The 21642-nt window shown below is 50.5% G+C and overlaps 1 protein-coding gene across 1 annotated transcript; it reads left to right on the top strand.

Moving 5' to 3' along the window:
• Positions 1–1140: 1140 nt before the first annotated feature.
• On the top strand, positions 1141–21438 carry TSKU (tsukushi, small leucine rich proteoglycan). Its single transcript, XM_009906950.2, has 2 exons — positions 1141–1230; positions 20363–21438. Exon 2 carries the CDS (start codon positions 20370–20372, stop codon positions 21426–21428), a length of 1059 nt encoding a protein of 352 aa, XP_009905252.2. The 5' UTR covers positions 1141–1230; positions 20363–20369; the 3' UTR covers positions 21429–21438.
• The last annotated feature ends 204 nt before the right edge of the window (positions 21439–21642 follow it).

Below are 21642 nucleotides of genomic sequence, written 5' to 3'. Positions count from 1 at the left end.
ATCGCCGCCGTTAACCGCCGCTCCCCATCGCGGTTAGCTAACGCAATCCGGTGGCGGAGGGGGGGTGAGGAGAGCACAGGGCGACAGCCACCGTGCCCAGCTCCCTGCAAGGAGCTCTCCCAGTCGCAAGATTTCCCCGGGTGTCTGCCATGATAAATCGGCTGCCGGGAGGCTGAATAACTGCATTCACTGAAGTTACAGTAGGAAACTTGTCTGGGTGGACACTGTGCCATTGCTCTGCGGAGAGCAGCCGGCGCTGGTCGCTGGCGTTGCGCTGAAATATTGCATTGATCGCCGCTCCGGAGCTCGCCTGGCAGCCTGCGGGGCTGGATCGCAGCGGCAGCACCGGGGAGGAGAGGCAGGGTTAGATCAACGCCTTGCTGGGGATAAGGAGCACCTCGGATGTGTTGTTAGATGCTTGGGAAGACCGGAGGGAGCCTGGTACGTCCCTGGGAGGATTTGCAGTCCATATACTCGGCTGGCTGCTCGCCAGCGGCAGCCAAGCGCAGCGAGGGCAAAGTGGGTTAATGTTTGCCGTGGTCCTGGCGTGGGGACAGTTCGTGTGGCTTCGGGAGCCACGGGAGCCAGCCGCTGTCCCGAAGAGGACATGGGAGGTGCTTGCTGGCATGGGGGCTATAAAAGGCTCGGCGAGGCCCTGACCTGTGCTCAGCCGTCGCCCTTCCGCTGCGGGATCCCTCCGTGGAGGTGTTGGGTACGTGGGGGGAGCGATGCTCAGCAGCAGGGTGGGTAGGAGGTTGGGTGGCCGTAGCCGCCCACGGCTTTTCCCTTGCGGCATCCCGGAGCGGGCGTGCTGCGGGGAGACGCTGCTGGTTTGTGAATGAATCGGAGCAGCTGCTGGCAGAGGCAGTGGGGAGCAATTACAGAATGCCCGGAGGACGTGACAGACATCCCAGGGGACATTATTCTCTGACGGTGAGCCGGAGTGGCAGGAAAGGCTGCAGGGCTGGCGTGAGGACCTGTGCTTTAGGACTGAGGGCAGGGAATTGAATTTAGGATTAAGTGCAGCGTTGAATGGGAAAGAATTGGATGAAGAGAGCTGTAAAACAACAACAACAACAAAAAGAAAAGTCTTTGGGGTGTTTTTCAATTTTTTTTTTTATTAATTACTTTTTTAGGTGCAAGAGAAAGCATCCTGTGGTCACTCAGCCCTGCAGTGAACAGCAGCAGTTTGGGCCACCCTGAACTGAGACAGAGCTGGGAAAGAAAGAGGTGAGCCAGCATCTTCCAGTGCTTCAGAGTTTTCCCTCCATCCCTAACTGCTTCTCTTTTTATTTCTTTTCTTCTTTTTTTTGTTTTTTTGTTTTTTCTTTCCCTCCTCTTTCAATCTCTTCTCCCTGTTTGGTGGTGGGGAGAAGCAGAGGAGGGTGGAGGGTGGGATAAGACAAGGCATCCTTGTCCGGCAGCCCTCCTGCCCCCCAAGCACCCCCGGGCTGTGCTCGGAAGCCACAGGGCTGGCTGCCTGGTAGGCTATCAAAAGAAACTTCCCAACGTGGAGATGTTGAGGGCTGGGAAGAGATAAGGGCTGGCTGGAGCAAGCTGCTTCTTGTCTCAAAACTTGGCACCTGGACCTATCAAGGGGAATGTATGAAGAGCTCAGCCATTCATTACAGGGAAGTCCTGACATTTCCATTTGTAATGTAATTTATATGTGTGTGTGTGTGTGTGTATCTTTAACTTTCTGGGAGTTTCCACCATTCCCTCTTGGAGTATTTAAGATGTGGAGCAGGGAGGGAAGGAAATATGAGCTCTGAGAATCACCCTGGCCTCCCCCCACCTCACTTGCAGACTTTGCAAGAGATTAAACCAACCTGGCTGCCTTAGCATGGGACATTCCTGAGTTGCATGAACCAGGCTGGAAATCTGCCTGGTGGAGCAGTGGCAAACTGGGAAGGAAAAAAAAAAAGGCACTTTATCTTTGCTGCAGCTGAGCAGAGGGCCATGTGCTGTGTGTAACAGATGAGTGCCAACATCCCTGGGTTTTCTACTCCTTCCCCCTTCCCAGCCTCCTGCTTTTTTTTGTTGTTGTTGTAGTTGTTGCCCATGTGTCTGTGATGTTGAACCCCCTCCTCTCCCCTGGGTGGTGCCTGGCAGCAGAAACCCAGGGGCTGGGAGACAAATAAGGACCTTTTCTTTTTGGGGGGCTTTGAATAAGAGAACCCTCATGAGGAAAAAACAGACTTAAAGACAAAGCCTTGCTGTGGCAGATGGGTCAAACCAGATGTGACTCCTCACCCCCATCACACCTGAAGTGACAGATGCATGCAGAGCTCTCCAAGTGAGGCAGGACACATCCCTGACCCCAGGATTACCCATTTGCCACCCAGCCTTGAGAATGAGGTATCTGTAGCAGGGCATACAGCAAAGCCAGGCTTCAACCATCAGGACAGAGGAGACCCTTCCTCCAAAGCCCTTTAATCCCATTGCAAAGGCTCAGTTCCCACCCAAGGTGCATCTCCTGTATCTACTCAGGTTTGGAGCATTGCAACCTCTTGCAAGAGTTCTCCAACTCAGAAGATCACAGAGTAGCTCTGAATTAGCAGGTCTCCTGCACTGGAAGAGAGCATTGTTTTTTTGGGCTGTCCCCTAATGTTCCAGGGTGATGTCCCCATCTCCTTTGCCCTCGACATGGTGTATGGCTGCCTTTCTGGGGTTTGAGGGAAGGAGTATGGTGCAAGGGGCCCCTCACCGTGTATCTCATAGAGAACACACATGAGGGTGCTGTAACTGGGCAAGTCTCATTCTGCCAGCCAGTGAAATCAGGTCAGATGGGGTTAGAAGGTGGCTCAACACAGGGTTAATAGGTAAAGGAAGATGGTTGTGTGCATCCTGGTTGACTGGAAGCTTCATGCTGTGGCAGAAGTGCCACAGAACTGCTCCCAAAACCAGGGGACTGAGACAGGATGCATCCAGGGAAGGGGGGCAGCAGGGATGGGCAGAGGTCCCTGGAAAGGCAAGACTACTGTTGGCAGACACTAAGATAGCTGCTGTGCTTCAGAGTCCACAAATACTGATTTGAGAAGTGCTTAGATACTTCTCCACAACCACCTCCCCACATGTCCCCTTCCCTGCCCCCCAGCCTGGCTGCCCATTCTACAGAGGACAAGGCAGGGCTGGTGTCCCAGAGTGTCCAGGCAGGGCAGGAGATGGACATAGTGCATAAGGACAGTGGTGGCATTTAGCTGGACCAGTTGTGGCAGTGGCAGCATTGGCCTGAAGGTTTCTATGCTGTGTGAGATCAGGACATTTGACTTGGGCTCCATTCCCAGTTAAACTGGTGGGGTTTGAACCTGAGGATGGTATCCCCATCCTCACATGGGAATGAACACCTCTGAGCCCTAGGGTTAGTCAAACTCAAGGTATCAGGATGGAAACTGAGGCACCTGAATTGGGTCTTGTGGTAGTCAGTGGTGAGAAAAGGGTCCTGCTGGAGATACGACTCTCCCAGTCTGCATTAGATGGTCCCTCTCTCCAAGACACTGCACCAGCTAAGAGAGGCTGGAGGATCCTGGGCCAAGCCCTTTCTTGGGCAAAGAGGCAAAGAACAAAGGAGATGCCACACCATCACATCACTGGGGCAGTGAAGCATCTTCCAGGCTGGGAACCTTGTGGGGGCAATGCCTTGCTGCTAAACCCTGTGTCAGTATTGCCCACACCCCATTCCCCTCTCCAAATCTCTCCTTCCCAAATCTTGTAGGAGACCCACCAGGCATAGCATATGTCTCACATGCTTTGCTGGGGTGGGAGAAGCTCCTGAAGCTCTGGCTGATGCTCCCCTGAGTGGTCTTGCTGGGGTTCATTGTTCACAGTGTCACAAAGCAAGAATTATTGCAGGGGTGGGGAGGGGGGAAAGAAGAAAGACTGGGAGGGAAAGGAGATGGGAGCCTCCAGCTGTGCTGTTTGCAACAATAATGGCCAGGATTGTATTTATTATCTCCTTGGTGGAGGGTCTGCAGCTGCATGCTGAGAGCCACAGGCAGCAAGAAGGGCCAGAGATTATTGTGCATGGGGAAAAAAAAACCACAACGAAACCAATACAAATAAATACAAAAGCCCCCCAAAGAAGCCCTGGGTTGGCTGGGGCAGCTCCAAGAGGCACCCAGTCAAAGACTGCCTCCTCACTTTGTCCAACCTTATTGAGGCCAGTGGCTCCACAGGGCTTGTAGGAGAAGGGAGGTTTGGAGCTGCTGCATTCAAGACAGCTAAAGCCTCATGGGGCCTTCTTAAAACCCTTCTGCCAGCATTGGAGACGTTGCCCAGCCAGGGTCCCACTGGGCTGTATTTCTTTTCTCCCTGCTTTTTGCATGATTTCAGCCAGTGCCAGCTGCTTCTGCTTGCTGAAACCAGGCAGAGCACTGTGACCAAGGTATGATGTTTGGAGAGCTGATGTGCAGCCACCTCTGTCATAAAACGTAGAATTGTAGAACCATTTAGGTTGGAAAAGATCTTTAAGATCACCAAGTCTAAAGACTTTTAAGACCATCAAGTCCAACCATTAACCCAGCCCTGCCAGGTCACCACTAAGCCATGTCCCTCAGCACCACATCTGCACGGATTTTAAATCCCTTCAGGGATGGGGGAGTCCACCACTTCCCAGGGCAGCCTGTTCCAGGCCTTGACAACCCTTCTGGGGAAGAAATTTTTCCTAATGCTCAACCTAAACCTTCCCTGGTGTGACTTGAGGCCAGTTCCTCTTGGCTTATTGCTTGTTACCAGGGAGTTCACTACAGCCTCCTATCAGGTAGCTGTAGAGAGTGAACAGGTCTCACCTCATCCTCCTTTTCCCTCAGTTTTCACAAGACTTGTTCCCCAGACCCTTCACCAGCTTTGCTGCCCTTCTTTGGGCATGCCTCAAGTTTAGGCTGGAGGTGAGGAGAAAGTTCTTCACTGAGAGAGTTGTTGGCCATTGGAATGTGCTGCCCAGGGAGGTGGTGGAGTCACCATCCCTGGAGGTGTTCAGGAGGGGATTGGACGTGGCACTTGGTGCCATGGTCTAGTCATGAGGTCTGTGGTGACAGGTTGGACTCAATGACCTTTGAGGTCTCTTCCAACCTTGGTGATTCTGTGATTCATCACCTCAGTGTCATTCTTGTAGTGAGGAGCCCAAAGCTGAGCCCAGTTTTCAAGGTGCAACCTCCCCAGTGCCAAGTACAGAAGGATGACCGCTTCCCTGGTCCTGCTGGCCACACTGTGTCCCATGCAAGGAGAAGAACTGGAAAAACCCTTAGAGACAGAGGATGATAGGGCTGCTTGAGATGGGACATGTCTCACCTAGTGCCATGCATGGCACATGGCACTTCCCAGGTGGGCACAATGATATGGCTGAGCACCTCTGTGAACAGTTCACAGTATCACAGTATCACCAAGGTTGGATCTCAAAGATCATCAAGTCCAACCTGTCACCACAGACCTCATGACTAGACCATGGCACCAAGTGCCATGTCCAATCACCTCTTGAGCCCCTCCAGGGGCAGTGCCTCCACCACATCTCTGGGCAGCACATTCCAATGGCAAATGACTCTCTCAGTGACGAACTTTCTCCTCACCTCGAGCCTAAACTTCCCCTGGTGCAGCTTGAGACTGTGTCCCCTTGTTCTGGTTGCTTGAGAGAAGAGACCAACCCCCTCCTGTCTACAACCTCCCTTCAGGTAGTTGTAGACAGCAATAAGGTCTTCCCTGAGCCTCCTCTTCTCCAGGCTAAACAATCCCAGCTCCCTCAGCCTCTCCTCATAGGGCTTGTGCTCAAGGCCTCTCCCCAGCCTTGTTGCCCTTAAGAAGTGTCCATCACGGATATGAGGTCTCCCCTCTCCATCCTGCACCTCTTACCATCCCTCCCTGGTCTGGAGATGGTGTTCATCCCAGAATGCATTCCTCTGGAATTATATCACACCTCTGGGAGCTGGGGTGCTATGAAAATAATCGTGACAGCAGGAGCCAGCACAGGAACCAGCTGGGGTTGCAGGTCAGGTGTGGGAGAGCATCGTCAAGGGCTGAGGCTACAAGAGAAGCTTGCTGGGCTCATTTTAGCCTTCAATAATTGACCAGCTAAGAAATATGGTCCTGCCTCAGGTGTTCCATGCTTTAAAAAATTAACATCAGCTTCTTGGCTGTCTTTGTGTGACACCAGGAATGGCCAGAGAGGAGGGGGAAGTATGTGCAAACCCAACACTGCAGATAAAGCTTTGAGCCATCAGTTTGGAGTTGATCTTTTGCAAAGAATCCAGTTTGCAGCCCTGAAGAAGGATGGTTTAATCCTCCCACGGGTGCTTCTGTCAGTTGGGTAAAGCCTGGGTGCCTGCAGCCTCCTTCCATGCATCCCAGTGAACACTTGGGCACTAGACATGAGAAGGGGCAGGGGGAATCTGTTGGTATCTTCACCAAGTCCTTCTATAACAAAATGCATTAGGGCTGTCTTCAGTTGAACTTAAGGGAGAACTTCCTTCCTGTGAAGGTGATGAAGAACTGGAACAGGCTGCCCAGAGAGGTTGTGGAGTCGTCTTCTCTGGAGGGATTCACAACCTGCCTGTACATTGTGACCCTGGGCAGCCTGCTCTGCTTTAGTAGATGATCCCCAGAGGTCCCTTCCAACCCCTAGCATTCTGTGACTCTGTGGAGTAAAGCCTGGTGTAAACCTCTCCTTTTGCTGTGAAGTGGCATGGTGAAGGGCTGGTCTGTCCTCTTGGTTGTGCCAAAGCAACTCCTCTGCAGCAGAGCCCTCCTGATCTGGGATGTGTCGCTGGGTTTCTGATAAAGGTCTTACTGGAGCCGAGTTTGAGGTGGTTAAGAAAATATTTGTGTTCCTGGCTGAGATGAGGTCTCTGTTACGCTCAGTGAGTGCTGGGATAACAAACCCTCCTGTTCCTGGAATTGCTCATGGTTAAAAAGCAGAGCAGGGAGGATGGGGAGCAGGGGGTCATGGGAGGTTAAAGGATCGGAGTTGCTCACCCTTGGGTGATGCTGGAGCGGGAGAATCACAGAATTACAAAAGCACAGAACACTTGGCTTTGGAAGGGACCTCTGGAGATCATCAAGCCCAGCCTGCCTGCCAGAGCCAGTTTCAGCTAAAGCAGGTTGCCCAGGAAGCCCTGCGGTCCTGCATTCCTGTCGTACACCTTGTTTGATCCTGTGCTTCCTGGGCTGCTGGGCCCTGGGTGCTCCCACTTCGAGTGATCCCACCAGGAGGCAACTCCGGGACCAGGATGCTCATGTCCCCTCTGCTCCCATTGAGTCCCATGAATCCCCCCCCCGCCCCCAGTGCTGCATCCCCAACCCGACGCTTGCCTTCCCCTGCCTGCAGCCGCTCCGGAGGCTTGGCAAACCTCATTTCCTTTTGGGAACGCCTCCTCCGGGCACAAGTACAGCTCAGCATGAGGCTGGTGAGCGAAATTGCTTTCAAAAAGCTACGGGAGACTATTCCCCCATCCCAGATAAAACCACTTGTAACCTGACAGCTTCCTGGTTCGAGCAGGGAAGGGGATTTTTGTGCAAATCCCTGGCTCATTGATGATTTCATTCCTCATTTTACAGAGGTAGCATCAACTTTTTGCCCACTCTGGGGAGGGAAAATTCCCAGGAGCTGGGCTGCTGTTTGCTTCCAAGATGTGGCTTCTTTTTTTGAGGAACACAGCTCTTGGGGTGGCACAAATTGTCCACATTTCAGCCATGGGTGTACATCAGAGGGAATTCACCGTGTGAGCTCTCAGACTTGCCAGCACAGGTTTCCTTTTGTCAGAGCCCCAAATACACCCTGATTTCCTCCTGGGGGTGGGGGGTGGGTTAGTGGGTGGAATAAGAGATGCTGAAGGAGGCAGATTGCACAAATGGGACAAACTATTAGCTGTTTAAACACTAGGGATGATAAGTGACCAGTGGCCTCTTGCACAGCAGATGGGATTTGTGGCATCAACTGTTAGAGCAAGGATTATTTTAACAGCGCTCTCCGCTCCTTTCCTAGAGAGGTCTCTCAATTTCTTCTTTACTTTCAAGAAATAAACAGAGCAGAGGCTGTTTCAGCTGAGCAAGGGCTGTCACATGTTTGAAAAGACACCCTTAGTGAGAAGCTGTATGGTTTGGAGGTGCTGGGTTGTCTCTAGATCAGTCCCAATGCAGCCCGCCTGGCGGGCTGAGGGGCTGCTCGGTTTTAGCTTTGGGGTTGTGAAATGCTTCTGATGCTCAGAAATTTGTCTCTGCTCTTGCTAATCTTATCTCTCCCATCTCCTCTACTGTCTCCAAAAATCTCCCTGAAGGATGGAGAAGATGGGTGGGATGCTGGTTAATCATTGTGGTTTGGGTTCAGCAGCTTTTCTTATGTTTGGAGCTGAGAAAAGAGAATGGGGATAACTCAGCTCTGGGGAAAATGAGGAATGATGTCTTGATTATTCTTTCCCCCCCCTTTCTGACCTCTTCTGGTCACCCACAACTCAAATTACATGTTTTTTAGAGTTGGGGTTTTTGTTTGTGAGATTCAATTTCTTGTAAAGACAGACTTCATGCAGGGTAATGTGGTTCTTGTCTGGATCTGGGAACAGCATCTCATCTCTGTTTATCGCAGTTTTGTGTCCTCTTGAAATCACTTCAAGGGGGGGGAAAGCACCCCACAGAGCAAATAAACCCCTGGCTCAAGATCTGCTTGTCTTGGCTACTTCCTGTGATCCTTGGTGACCCACAGGTCACAGACAATAAATCCTGTCCTGATCCCACCCATCCCCATCACATCTCCCACTTTGGTCTGCCTTAAATACAGCCACATCTCAGCCTCGAGGCAAGAGAGATGTCTTCTTCTTTCCATCCCTAGTTTGGTGCCTGTTGTGTTTTAACAGAATCATGGAATTATTTTGGTTAACAAAAAAAAGCCTTTTAAGATCAAGTCCCAACCATTCTCTAACTTGACCAGTTTTATTCTTCTACAGCCTGGTAATGTAGATCCACGATACCACTGAGTTAATTGCTTAATAACAACTTCCCCTTTGGAGGCAGAGCTCTTGACAAATGTGAAGGAGGTACTCTTATAACCATTATCAGAAATCATTAAAGCAGAAAGGAATTCAGAGAGAAATCTTTCTCTCCTTCTTTCCCCCCTCTCTCTTTCCCCCCTCTCTCTTTCCCCCCTCTCTCTTTCCCCCCTCTCTCTTTCCCCCCTCTCTCTTTCCCCCCTCTCTCTTTCCCCCCTCTCTCTTTTCCCCCCTCTCTCTTTCCCCCCTCTCTCTTTCCCCCCTCTCTCTTTCCCCCCTCTCTCTTTCCCCCCTTCTCTCTTTCCCCCCTCTCTCTTTCCCCCCTCTCTCTTTCCCCCCTCTCTCTTTCCCCCCTCTCTCTTTCCCCCCTCTCTCTTTTTCCCCCCTCTCTCTTTCCCCCCTCTCCCTTTTCCCCCCTCTCTCTTTCCCCCCTCTCTCTTTTCCCCCCTCTCTCTTTCCCCCCTCTCCCTTTCCCCCCTCACTCTTTCCCCCCTCGTTATTTGCCCCCTCTCTGTTTCCCCCCTCTCTCTTTCCCCCCCTCTCTCTTTCCCCCCTCTCTCTCTTTCCCCCCTCTCTCTTTCCCCCCTCTCTCTTTCCCCCCTCTCTCTTTCCCCCCCTCTCTCTTTCCCCCCTCTCTCTTTCCCCCCTCTCTCTTTCCCCCCTCTCTCTTTCCCCCCCTCTCTCTTTCCCCCCTCTCTCTTTCCCCCCTCTCTCTTTCCCCCCTCTCTCTTTCCCCCCTCTCTCTTTCCCCCCTCTCTCTTTCCCCCCTCTCTCTTTCCCCCCTCTCTCTTTCCCCCCTCTCTCTTTCCCCCCTCTCTCTTTCCCCCTCTCTCTTTCCCCCCTCTCTCTCTCATTTCCTGCATTCAATTCTGATTGTCCTCAGTGAGCAAGAAGATGGAGCAAAGCAAAAAGATGTTCAGGTATCTGCAGTGTAATGTTCCTAACATTGGACACTTCCCCAACGTTGGATACTTGAAGATTCAGCTGAACAGGGTGTTTGGTCCACTTGCTCAGATCATGTTTTTCCCCAAGAAAGGTTGAACCATATGGTTTTTGAGGTCCTTTCAAGAGATTTCTGTGAAATCAGGGGGAAAGAAAATTAATCAACCACAGGAACTCTGGTGGCAGAGATTCTGATTTTAGGTCCTGTTCCAGCCCTCACTGTCTCCTTACAGAATCACAGAACTGTAGGGTTGGAAGGGACCTCAAGAATCTTCCAGTTCCAACTCCCCTGCCATGGGCAGGGACACCTCACACTACAGCAGGTTGCTCAGAGCCACATCCAGCCTGACCTTACAAACCTCCAGGGGTGAGGCTTCCACCACCTCCCTGGGCAACCTGGTCCAGTATTTCACCACCCTCACGGGGAAGAACTTCCTAACAGCCAATCTAAATTTCCCCTCCTCTAGCTTGGATGCATTTGCACCAAAAAAAAACCCAGGCCAGAAATACTAAGTTTGTCATCAGCAGTTCCTTTATCATGTGAGGGATGTGTGCCTGCAAGTTCAGAGATTAGTAGTCTCTGGTCGTAGCCTGGTTTGAGCCAGTTTTGCTGCCAGCTGACATTGGTGTGCGAGATCTGGAGATGGAGCTGTGATTGCATCTGTGGAGCCATTTGGACTCAGACCACGCTGGAGAAGTGCAATTGTTGCTAGTTCTGCATTTTATTTGATAATTATTCCTGGTTTTCTAAATAATTAATGGAAAAGGGGGGGAGGGAGAGGGAGGGGGAAGTTCTCTGAAGCACTTTTTTTATTGCAGAAGCAACTCAGGAGCCTCCTGGTGCTCCAGAGTGATCTGCTGGAGCTCTGAGACTAGTTGCCTCTTGGAGCCTTCCAAGTATTTAAAGAGTCACATCTCATCTCTTGGTTTTTTTTTTTCCCTTTTCTAATTCTTTCCCCCTCCAGTCTGGGGGGTTTATGGCCTTTATCATAACCTGTGCAGCTTGTTTTGCTTTCCAACAATGATCCCTTTCCCCTGCCCCTCCACTCCCATTAGTGAACACAGCCAAGGGGACTTCTGGGCCATTCTATAAAGGCTTTGCTTTGTTTCACTTGGCTGATGCAAGAGGCAGAAGGCAATTCCCAAGTTTTCTTCCTGATGAAGTATTTGTCCTAATCCAACCCCTCCATCCTTTGTTCTTAACAGTCACTGGGTTTGTGATAGAGGAGATGGACTCCAGCCCTTCCTTTATGCCTCTTTCCTTTAAAGGTTGCTCTATTTGCTCATAATTCAGAATTAAGCCAGCAGGGATCAATGCACTGCATCTTAGAGTCATAGAATGATAGAATAGTTTGGGCTGGGAGGTATCTCTAAAGGTCATCTAGCCCAACTCCCCTGCAGTCAGCAGGGACATCTTTAACTAGAGCAGGTTGCTCCCAGCCCTGTCTAGGCTGACCTGGAATGTTTCCAGGGATGGGGCATCTACCACTTCTCTGGGTAACCTAGGACAGTGTTTTACCACCCTCAGTGTAAAACATTTCTTCCTTCTACCTAGTCTAAATCTCCCTCTTTTAGTTTCAAACCATTAGCTCTTGTCCTGTTACAACAGGCCCTGATAAAAATTCTGGCCCCAGCTTTCTTAAAGCCCCCTTTGAGTACTGAAAGGTTGCAATAAGGATCCCTCTTCAGGCTGAACAACCCCAACTCTCTCAGCCTGTCCTCACAGCAGAGGGGTTCCAGCCCTTGGATCATTGTTGTGGCCTCCTCTGGATCTTCTCTGCAAGTCCATGACCACCTTCTGCCGAGGAGTACAAAGCTGTACCCAGTACTGCAGGTGGGGTCTCACCAGAGCTGAGTAGAGGAGCAGAGTGACCTCCTTCGACCTTCTGGATTGCTTTGGATGCAGCCCAGGCTTTCTGGACCAAGAACATATCACAGAAGTGTTTAGGTTGGAAAAGACCTTTAAGATCTTTGAGTCCAGCTCTTAACCACCTTAGGCACAGGGATTCATGTCATACTTGATCTGCTGTAGTGGTAGGTTGCTGTTGAAAAGACAGGTCCTGTTGTCCTCATTCCTGCACCCAAGCTGGTAATCCTGGAGCTGGGCAGTCCAGTTTGCTGGAAAACTGACCCACCAAAGGGAGAAAAGGAAAATCAGGGTTGGTGGTTGTTGTTGTTGGATGAGGGAGCAAAACCTGATTAATCCTGGGTGCACCTGGTTGCTGGGTGGGACTTGGGTTAGGGCGAAGCAGCCAAGGTTGAAGTGGGAAGCAGTACTCCAGGGAGACTGGACATCCTGTCCCACCATAGACAAGGGAGGAATAGGGCTTCTCCAAGGAAGGTTCTGATCTTAGGTGGGTTTCATCCCCTTCTGGAGCAATTTCTTTCTCTTCACCCCACTGTAGAGACCTCCTGGGGTTTCTCCACTTCAGCTTCATTGGATGCCTTCGGGCCCAACTCCAGCTGCATTTCAGCTGACACGTTGCCAAACGACACATTCGAAGAGGCCAAGGGGTGCAGCATGAGAAGGGGAGGCTCTATCCTGACTCCATCAAACAACAAACATTCACACACCTCCCTCTGTATTATTTTTAATTAGTCCTTAATTGTTGACTGCAGGGATTTCTGACTTGGTGGTTGCCAGGGTAACTGGAGGTAGCTTAGGTAGCGTCCTCTTCATCTCCGCATTCCTGAGGGGTGGACCCCTCCCCGAGTTATGGGCTTCCACCCAGGGTGGGATGTGCTAGCACACCAACCTTGGGTGGGAATGAGGTGGAAAAGTCCCAGCTGTGGATGGGGGAAGATTAGTGAGAAAAGTTTCTAAGGAAGAGGAGAAGGAGGAAATCAAGTGCAGCCAGAAGCATAAATTTGCAACACCACCACAGCAAGGCTTTCCTCGCTCCCACCCCCCCCAGCCACCAGCTGAGACTTGGATTTCCTCTGCTGTCTGGTTTTTAAGTCAGATTTCAGTGTTGGTTTTGGCAGGGAACTCTCAGTGTAGGGTTTCTGCCCTGATCCTGCCACGCGACAGTGGAGGGAGCAGGCGTTGGGGCATCTGCAGGCTCAGGCAGAGATGTGGGACTTGGGGGGAAAGGTGGACGCCCTGCTAGGATCTTGGTTCAACCTTGGCTCTGTTACCCACCACTGGGTCTCCTTGGGGTTGTCCCAGGAGATTTGCTCAGCAGAAAGGATGAGCAAGATACAAAGATCAAATCCCTGCAGCCACCCTGGCCACCTGAAGTGTGAGAGCAAATGCTACACCCCCAGAAACTCCTGCAGAAATCAGTGGGTATAACAAACCCCTAGGGAGCTACCAGATGGCCACAGTTTATCCCTGGGATCTCTCCACACCACAGCAGCCACAGAAACTTGAAGTCATGGTTGAACCAACCCAAAAGTGGGCTGCTCTCTCCTAGTGGCTTTGTGCTCACCATCCTCAGGTTGTGCCAGGGGAGGTTCAGGTTGGATAACAGGAAAAACTTCTTCGCAGAAAGGGTTGTCAAACACTGGAACAGGCTGCCCAGGGAGGTGGTGGAGTCACAGCCTGGAGGTGTTCAAAAGGTGTATGGATGGGACAAGGTTTAGCGGTAGTGGCTTAGCGGTAGTTGTGGGATTGTGAACTCTGTGGGAGTGCTTGGACTTGATGATGTCAAAGGTCTCTTCCAGCCTTTTACAAGGGCTTGTTATGATATGACAAGAGGAAATGGATTTAAGCTGGAAGAGGGCAGATGTAGACTGGAGATTAGGAAGAAATTCTTGACAGCAAAGGTTGTGAGATACTGGAACAGGTTGCCCTGGGAGGTTGTGGATGACCCCTCCCTGGAGGGCACTTAGATGTGTTAAATCTCAAGCTGTTGAACTCTGCCCATCTGTCCAGCCTGGCAAGGTCCCTCTGCAGAGCTCTCCTACCCTCTAACAGATCAACTCCTGCCCCCAGCTTGCTGTCATCCGCAAACTTACTGATGATGGACTCAGTGCCCTCGGACAGATCATCAGTGAAGATATTGAACAGGCTGGGGCCCAGCACTGATCCCTGGGGCACACCACTAGTGCCTGGCTGCCAGCTGGATGTGGCACCATTCACCACCACTCTCTGGGCAAGGCCCTCCAGCCAGTTCCTAACCCAGCACAGAGTGCTGCTGTCCAAGCCATGGGCTGACAGCTTGGCCAGGAGTTTGCTGTGGGGGATGGTGTCAAAGGCCTTGTTGAAGTCCAGGTAGACTACATCCACAGCCTGCCCCACATCCACCAGGCAGTCACCTGATCATAGAAGGAGATCAGGTTGGTCAGGCAGGACCTGCCCTTCCTAAATCCATGCTGGCTGGGCCTGAGCCCTTGGCCATCCTGTAAGTGCTGTGTGATTGCACTCAGGATGACCTGTTCCATAATCTTGCCTGGCACTGAGGTCAGGCTGACAGGTCTGGAATTCCCTGGCTCATCCAACCATTCTTGTGGATGGGCACCATGCTGGCCAGCTTCCAGTCATCTGGGACCTCTCCAGTGAGCCAGGACTGATGAAAAATGATGGAGAGCAGCTTGGCCAGCTCATCTGCCAGCTCTCTCAGCACCCTAGGATGGATCCCATCTGGCCCCATGGACTTATGGGGATCCAATCGGCTAAGGAGGTCTCTAACTACTTCCTCCTGGATCACAGGGGAGCTATGCTGCTCCCTGCCTCCATCTGCCAGCTCAGGAGGCCAGTTGTCAGGAACACAACCTATCCTGCTATTAAAAACTGAGGCAAAGAAGGTGTTAAGTACCTTTTCCTTTTCCTCATCTTTTGTTACTATGTTCCCCTCCATGTCCACCAAGGAGTGGAGGTTGTCCTTGCCCCTCCTCTTGCCATTGATATATTTGTAGAAGGATTTTCTGTTGTCCTTCACAGCAGAGGCCAGTCTGAGCTCTAAATGGGCTTTTGCCTCTCTAATTGTTTTCCTACATGACCTAGCAACATCCTTAAACATTTCACAGGCCAAGCTGGATGAGGCCTTGAGCAACCTGGGCTGGTGGAAAGTGTCTCTGCCTGTGGCAGGGGGGGTTGGAACTAGCTGGTCTTTAAGGTCCCTTCCAACACAAACCATTCTATGATTCTGTGCTTCTGTGATGGTGCTAGGGGTTTCTGGCCTGTGGTCTTTCCTCCATGTGACTGTCCCCAGTGCTGCAGGAGGATAACTCATCTTCCTTTTACTAGGGGATACCTTGGCTTCCTGCCCCTATCAACAGAGCAGCTCTCAGGCAGCAATCCAAAGGCAATTTGATGCGGTTTCAAACACAGGCTGTGCACAGATGAACTCTAGATGCCTGTGGCTTGTTCCCTTCCCCATTTCAAAGAGAGCTATTGATTGCTCCACATCATGACAAAGCAAGCCTCTACCTGACTAAGCTCTTCATTGATTAGCTGGCAATGCAAGGAGTCTCTTTCTTGGACTGGAAGATGACCAGTACCTTTATTTCTCCAGTCTTCCATCAAAGCTACTCTCCAAGTGGCTTGTTAGCTTGTGAATGCTTCATGCTGCTCCATAAGGGAGTTTTTAACTGGTGCTAGTGGATGGCATCTCATCTACAAAGCAATTGCAGAGCCAACAAGGGAGAATTTGGGGCAGTGCTGCGAAGAGGAAAGAGGCCATAAATGCTGTGCAAATGCCTCAGCTGAGCTTTGTGTGCTGTGTTTCAGGTCTGTGATGCTTTTTGTACATCCTGCTGGCTGGAGACTACAAGGAGGCTGGAAAGGGCCTGTTTAAGAAGGCCTGGAGTGATAGGGCAAGGGGCAGTGGTTTGAAATTAGAGAAGAGGAGATTTAGGTAGGATGTTAGGAACAAGTCTGCACCATGAGGGTAGTGGAAAACTGGAACAGGTTGTCCAGGGAGGTATTTGAGGCCCCATCCTTGGATATATTCAAGCTGAGGCTCAACAGGGCTCTGGCCAACCTGATCTAGAGGAGGATGTTCCTGCTTACTGCAGGGGGTTTGGACTGGTTGACCTTTGGAGGTCCCTTCCAACCCAAATCATTCTATGATTCCATGTTACAGTGGGACTGAATCTGCCCACTTCTAGTGATCATTTCTGAGGCTGGTTGGGAAGGGAATTCACATGTCAAAAGGGATCTGAGCAGCTGCACCTCAAAACCCAGCGCTGGCTTTTGATTCCCTTCTCACCTCATAGAATCACAGGATGGTTTAGATTGGAAAGTAAAGAATCATAGAAATCATTAAGGTTGGAAAAGACCTCGAAGATGATCAAGGCCAACCTTCTTCCCAGCACCTCCAAGACCACTAGACCATGTCCTGAAATGCTACATCTACTTGGTTTTTGAACACCTCCAAGGATGGCAGTTCCACCTCCTCCCCAGGAAGCCTGTTCCAATGTCTCAACTACCTTCCTAGCTGTAGTTCCAACCCCCCTAAGATGCCCCAAGGCATGGACACCTTCCACTAGACCAGGCTGCTTCAAGCCCCATCCAGACTGGCCTTGAACACTTCCAGGGATGGGGCATCCACACTTCTCTAGGAAACATGTTCCAGTTGCTCACCATCCTCACAGTGAAGGATTTCTTCCTTACATCTAGTCTCAATCTGCCCTTTTTTTTTAAGTTTAGGACATGTACTCCTTGACCTATTAAAAAGTCTGTTTCAAGTTAAACTAGGATTTTGGAGATTGCCCTCTTGCTTTTCTTCAGGTGGCCCAGCAGGGCCCATGAAGGTCATAGCAGTACTCAGAAAGCCAAGTTTCACACTGCTATGTCTTTGGACCTGCTGGGATCTGATCCAGCTCCCACCAGAGCCAACAGGATACCATGAGGAGCTGAGCTGGTTCTTCCCACAAAGAGTAGTTGGCCATTGGAATGGGCTGCCCAGGGAGGTGATGGAGTCACCATCCCTGGAGGTGTTCAACAAAGGATTGGATGTGGCACTGGGAGCCATGGTTTAGTTGTCAGGAGGTGTTAGGTATTAGGTAATAGGTTGGACTTGATGATCTCTGAGGTCTTTTCCAACCTGGTTGAGTCTATGATTCTGTGATTGAAAGTAACAGTTAGGAGGCACTTCCCATCTTGGGAATTACCCACCAGGTGGGATTTGGGAGAAGAAATACCGGCAGACTGAGCTGACACATACGTGAGACCTTTACCGCTGGGAGTTTTGCTCTGTCGGTTTCCAACGAGCTCCCCACCGCTGTGATTTCCCCAGGCACTGGAACATTTCAGTGCATTCCAGCTGCAGCTTCATGAAAAATAATTTAGGAAAGAAAAAAAAAAAAAAAGAAGAGGAGTATTTAATTCAGGAGCAGTTGCAGGAGGGAACAAGCTATGGTCTGTCTGCACAGAACTAGAAGGGTTCGGCTTTGATGTCGTTGGGAAAGGGATATCTGGGAGCATGCCTGCCCTCTGTGTCCCCTCTTCCCACATATGTGTTTCCTCACGAAACAGTTGAGATGGGCTGGTACTAGGGCTCATCTTACTGCTTTGCTGTTGTTTCCATAGCCCAGCAGACCCCAGAGGATTGTGTGTTGGCCTTCAGCGATGATTTGGTTGCAGGCGCTTTGGCCAGCGTCCCGAAGGCCTGCTCTCTATTTGCAGAGCTGGGAGGTGCCACCAGACAAATCGCATCAGTGATGAGGACAATGTGCTTGCAACAGTTTTCTCCACTTGTGCTCTTTCTACACACTGGCAAGCAGTCCCTGGTTGCTCTCCTAGGAAAGTGCACAGGGCCAGGAAGCCCGTGCTGGAAAGGAACTGCTGCCAAGGGATGGGTGAGGGAAGATGAAAGGAAGCTTGAACTTGTAGGAAATGGTCCTGGGAAGGTGCAAGGGCTGTGGGGAAGGCGCCTCAGCCAGATCAAAGGGCCTGTGGGAAAGATGATCCCGCGAGGAAGTCAATAAAGTGCTTTTAAACACTGGTGGGAAAGTGAGAATAGAGACCAGGGGAGCTGAGGTGAGAGTGGGAACACACCTTGAAAGGGGATTTTTGTTTTCTGTTGTCTTAGCTAAATGAGTGCTTGGCATGTGAGCCTCTGCTTATCACCAGCAGTGGAGCCAAAGAGAGGTGATGATGGATCTGTTTGCCTGTTTGGGTCAGAACTTCAGCTGTCAGCCTCCTGTAGGCTTTTTAAAGCATGATAGAAAGCAGCTCAGTGGGAAAGGACTTGGGGGTGCTGATGGATGAGAAGCTGGGCATGAGCAGGCAGTGTGAGCTTGCAGCACAGAAGGCAAATCACATCCTGGGCTGCATCAGAAGCAGCGTTGGCAGCAGATCACAGGGAGGATTCTGCCACTTTGCTCGGGTGAGACCTCACCTGGAGTACTGTGTCCAGGTCTGAAGCCCTCAAAATAGGAAGGACATGGACCTGAGGGAGCAGGTCCAGAGGAGGGCCACAAAAATGATCAGGGGGTTGGAGCACCTCTGCTATGAGGACAGGCTGAGGGAGGTGTGGTGGTTCAGACTGAAGAAGAGGAGGCTCTGGGGAGACCTAAGAGTAGCCTTCCAGTACCTAAAGAGAGCTAAAAGAAGCCTGGAGAAAGACTGTTTATAAAGGCCTGGAGTGACAGATGAGGGGCAATGGCTTCAAACTGGAGAGGAGCAGATTTAAATTGGATGTTAGGAACAAGTTCTTTATTATGAGCCTGGAGAGATTTAAGGTGAGGCTCAACGAGGCCCTGGGCAACCTGATCTAATTGAGGATGCCCCTGCTGACTGCAGAGGGGCTTGAACTAGCTGACCTTCAGAGATCACTTCCAACCCAGACCATTCTATGATTCTGTGAACCCATCACCCATGACTGGGGACCAAGGAAGGCAGCCCTTGCTGAGTCTGCCGACCTGCAGGATGTTGGCATGCTCCAATTTGCCCTCTCCAGAGATGGAGAGCTAAAGCTTTTTTGTCTGGCTCTTGAAATCACACAGCTGCTGCCGCTCACACTTGTGTGGAGAAGCTGTTAGGATCTGATCTGAAGAGGTCCAGCAAAGCTGGTGAGGTGCAGATAAGCTCTCTTCTTCCCTTGGCTGCAACAATGGAAGGATTGGAATTTCTCAGCTGGAGAAGAATCCAAACCAGAGTGACAGGGAGATGCTTGCTGGCATCATTAATCAGGAAGACTACTTAATGTATTTAGCAAAGGATCCCCAGAGGCTCTGTATGAAACAAATTGGCTCCTTCCACTCACTACCTGTGCAGGAGGCTGGGTCCATCACAGCAAAGCCTGGGCTAGATTGAGCAGATTGATTTCTCTGCTCCAATAGGTAAGGAGCCAAGTGTCCATTGTCTGTCCTGCCTGCTGCTAACCCAAGGAGGGCTGGTTTTAGCCACCTGACAGAAAGTGGTAGCCTTAATTACCTAAACACTTCTAAATTTGCATCTGAAGTCTAAGCAAAGGAGACCTGCTGTCCACTTGGACAGTGGGGAGCTGGCCTTCCTATCTGTTCATCCTGGATGATGTTCTGATGATGCTGTTATCTTTGTCATTTATAGAAAGTTTGAATAGAGCTTTGGGTTTTCCTTCCCTGACACCTAAGGCTCCCACAGCCTGAATCATTTCTCCAACCTGTCAATGCAGGGTGCTCCCAAATCTCACAGGGATGCCCTGGCATGAAGACCTCTCTGTGCTGGAGTGTGCCAGGCTGTGGCAAACTTAATTGTTGGTTAGCCTTACACATAGCCCAGTCAAAAGGATGCACATTGGACAGATCTTGCTTTAGGACAGCCTACTGCTCCTATAGCTGATTTTCACTTGTGTCTTAACTGGGTTATACCTGCAGTGGTGGTTGACCCCATTTATTTGCTCCATTCATTTCCCAGTGGGGTTCACAACATGAGAGATAGTGTCCCCATCATGAGAACAACACAGAGCTGTTGGAGCTACTCCAGAGGAAGGCCAAAAAGATGATCCAAGGGCTGGAGCACCTCTGCTATGAGGATAGGCTGAGGGAGCTGGGGTTGTTCAGACTGGAGAAAAGAAGACTCCAGGGAGACCTTAGAGCTGACCTCCAATACCTGAAGGGATCCTACAGAAAGGCTGCAGAGAGATGTCTCATAAAGGGTGTCTAGAGATAGGATAAGGGGGAATGCTTTCAAGCTGAGAGAGAGTAGGTTTAGACTGGATCTTAGGAAGAAGTTCTTCCTGAGACTTTGGAATAAGATGCCCAAAGAGGTTGTGGATGCCTTCTCCTTTGGGATGTTCAAAGCCAGGTTGGTTGAGGCCTTGAGCATCTGAGTCTAGTTGAGAGGCATTCCTATTCGTGGTGGGGAGGTTGGACTAGATGATCTCTGAGGTGCCTTCCAACCTAAGCCATTCTATGATTCTGTGATTGTTTGGGACATCCATCCTGTTTAAGGTTATATTTAATCTATCCCTTTGGAAAGACTGAGGGGAAGACACTGCACTACTCAAACCCCCTACACATCTTTAGTAAAGTTATTTCAATGACAATTAAATCCATTTTCTTCTCCTGTTGTTTTCCAGGTCAACAATGCATTTCCTAGCCTGGTTCAATCTGCTGCTCCTCCTTCCTTGTTTTGGTGCCACCAAAACCTGCTTCCCTGGCTGTCACTGTGAAGTGGAAAGCTTTGGTCTCTTTGACAGCTTTAGCCTGACCAAGGTGGACTGCAGTGGAATAGGCTCACATATTGTTCCTGTCCCTATCCCTCTGGACACCTCCTACTTGGATCTATCATCGAACAAACTGGAAACAATCAATGAGTCAATGCTTACTGGCCCTGGATACACCACCTTGGTGAGCCTTGACCTGAGCTACAACAAAATTGCCAAGATTTCCTCCACAACCTTCTCCAGGCTTCGCTACCTGGAGTCCTTGGATCTGAGTCATAACTCTCTGGAAGTCCTCCCTGAGGACTGCTTCTCCAGTTCTCCTTTGAGCGACATAGACCTGAGCAGTAACAAGCTTTCAGATGTAGCTATGGACGTTTTTGCTTCCAAAGGCCAAGGAAAACCCCTGAATGTGGATCTATCCAATAATATGCTCACTACAATTACAAGGCACCGTGACAAGGGCATCCCCAACATCCAGAACTTAAATCTTTCTGAGAACAGGCTAACATCAGTGCCAAACCTCCAAGGTATTCCTCTCCGATACTTAAATCTTGACGGCAACCCTCTCATCAAGATTGAGAAAGAAGACTTCACAGGGCTGAAAGATTTGATTCATTTATCCCTCAGTGGCCTGCATGGCTTTGGAAAGTTAGCTCCTTATAGCTTCAAGGATCTACCAGCCCTCCAAGTTCTGGATTTATCCAACAATCCCAACTTGAAGACACTGTCTGCTGAAGTCGTCTTTGGTCTGAACTCCTTACAAGAGCTCAACCTTTCCGGGACAGGCGTGTCAGCCTTGCCAAAGGCTGTGCTGAAATACCTGCCTTCCATCAAAAGCATCACCTTGGGGAAGAACATACAGTGCTTTAAGACCATCAAAGAAGGACAGTACCACCGACAGATTGGGCTGATCAGAAGAGAGATCCTCAGCTGCCACGACAGCCACGGATCCATAGCGACGGCGCCTTACGTTTTGTGATGAAAGCTCTGGAGGAGGGGTGGGGGAGGGAAGGAGGGAGGGAAGGAGGGGGGTGGGATTTGTACAGGTGTCAGACTGAGCTGGCTTGCAGTGTGCCTTTTGTAAATTGTCCATAATTTATATATATTTGTACATGCCAACACTTGGTTGTTTGTGGATTTTATCAACTCCCCAGTCCTGAGCTGCGTTGTCCGTACGCTTCAGGTTTTAACCC

This window comes from Dryobates pubescens, chromosome 10, assembly GCF_014839835.1.
Source record: "Dryobates pubescens isolate bDryPub1 chromosome 10, bDryPub1.pri, whole genome shotgun sequence".
NCBI classification, from domain to species: domain Eukaryota; kingdom Metazoa; phylum Chordata; class Aves; order Piciformes; family Picidae; genus Dryobates; species Dryobates pubescens.
The sequence above is the reverse complement of the archived record's forward strand: the minus strand, read 5'-3'. Positions and strand labels throughout refer to the sequence as shown.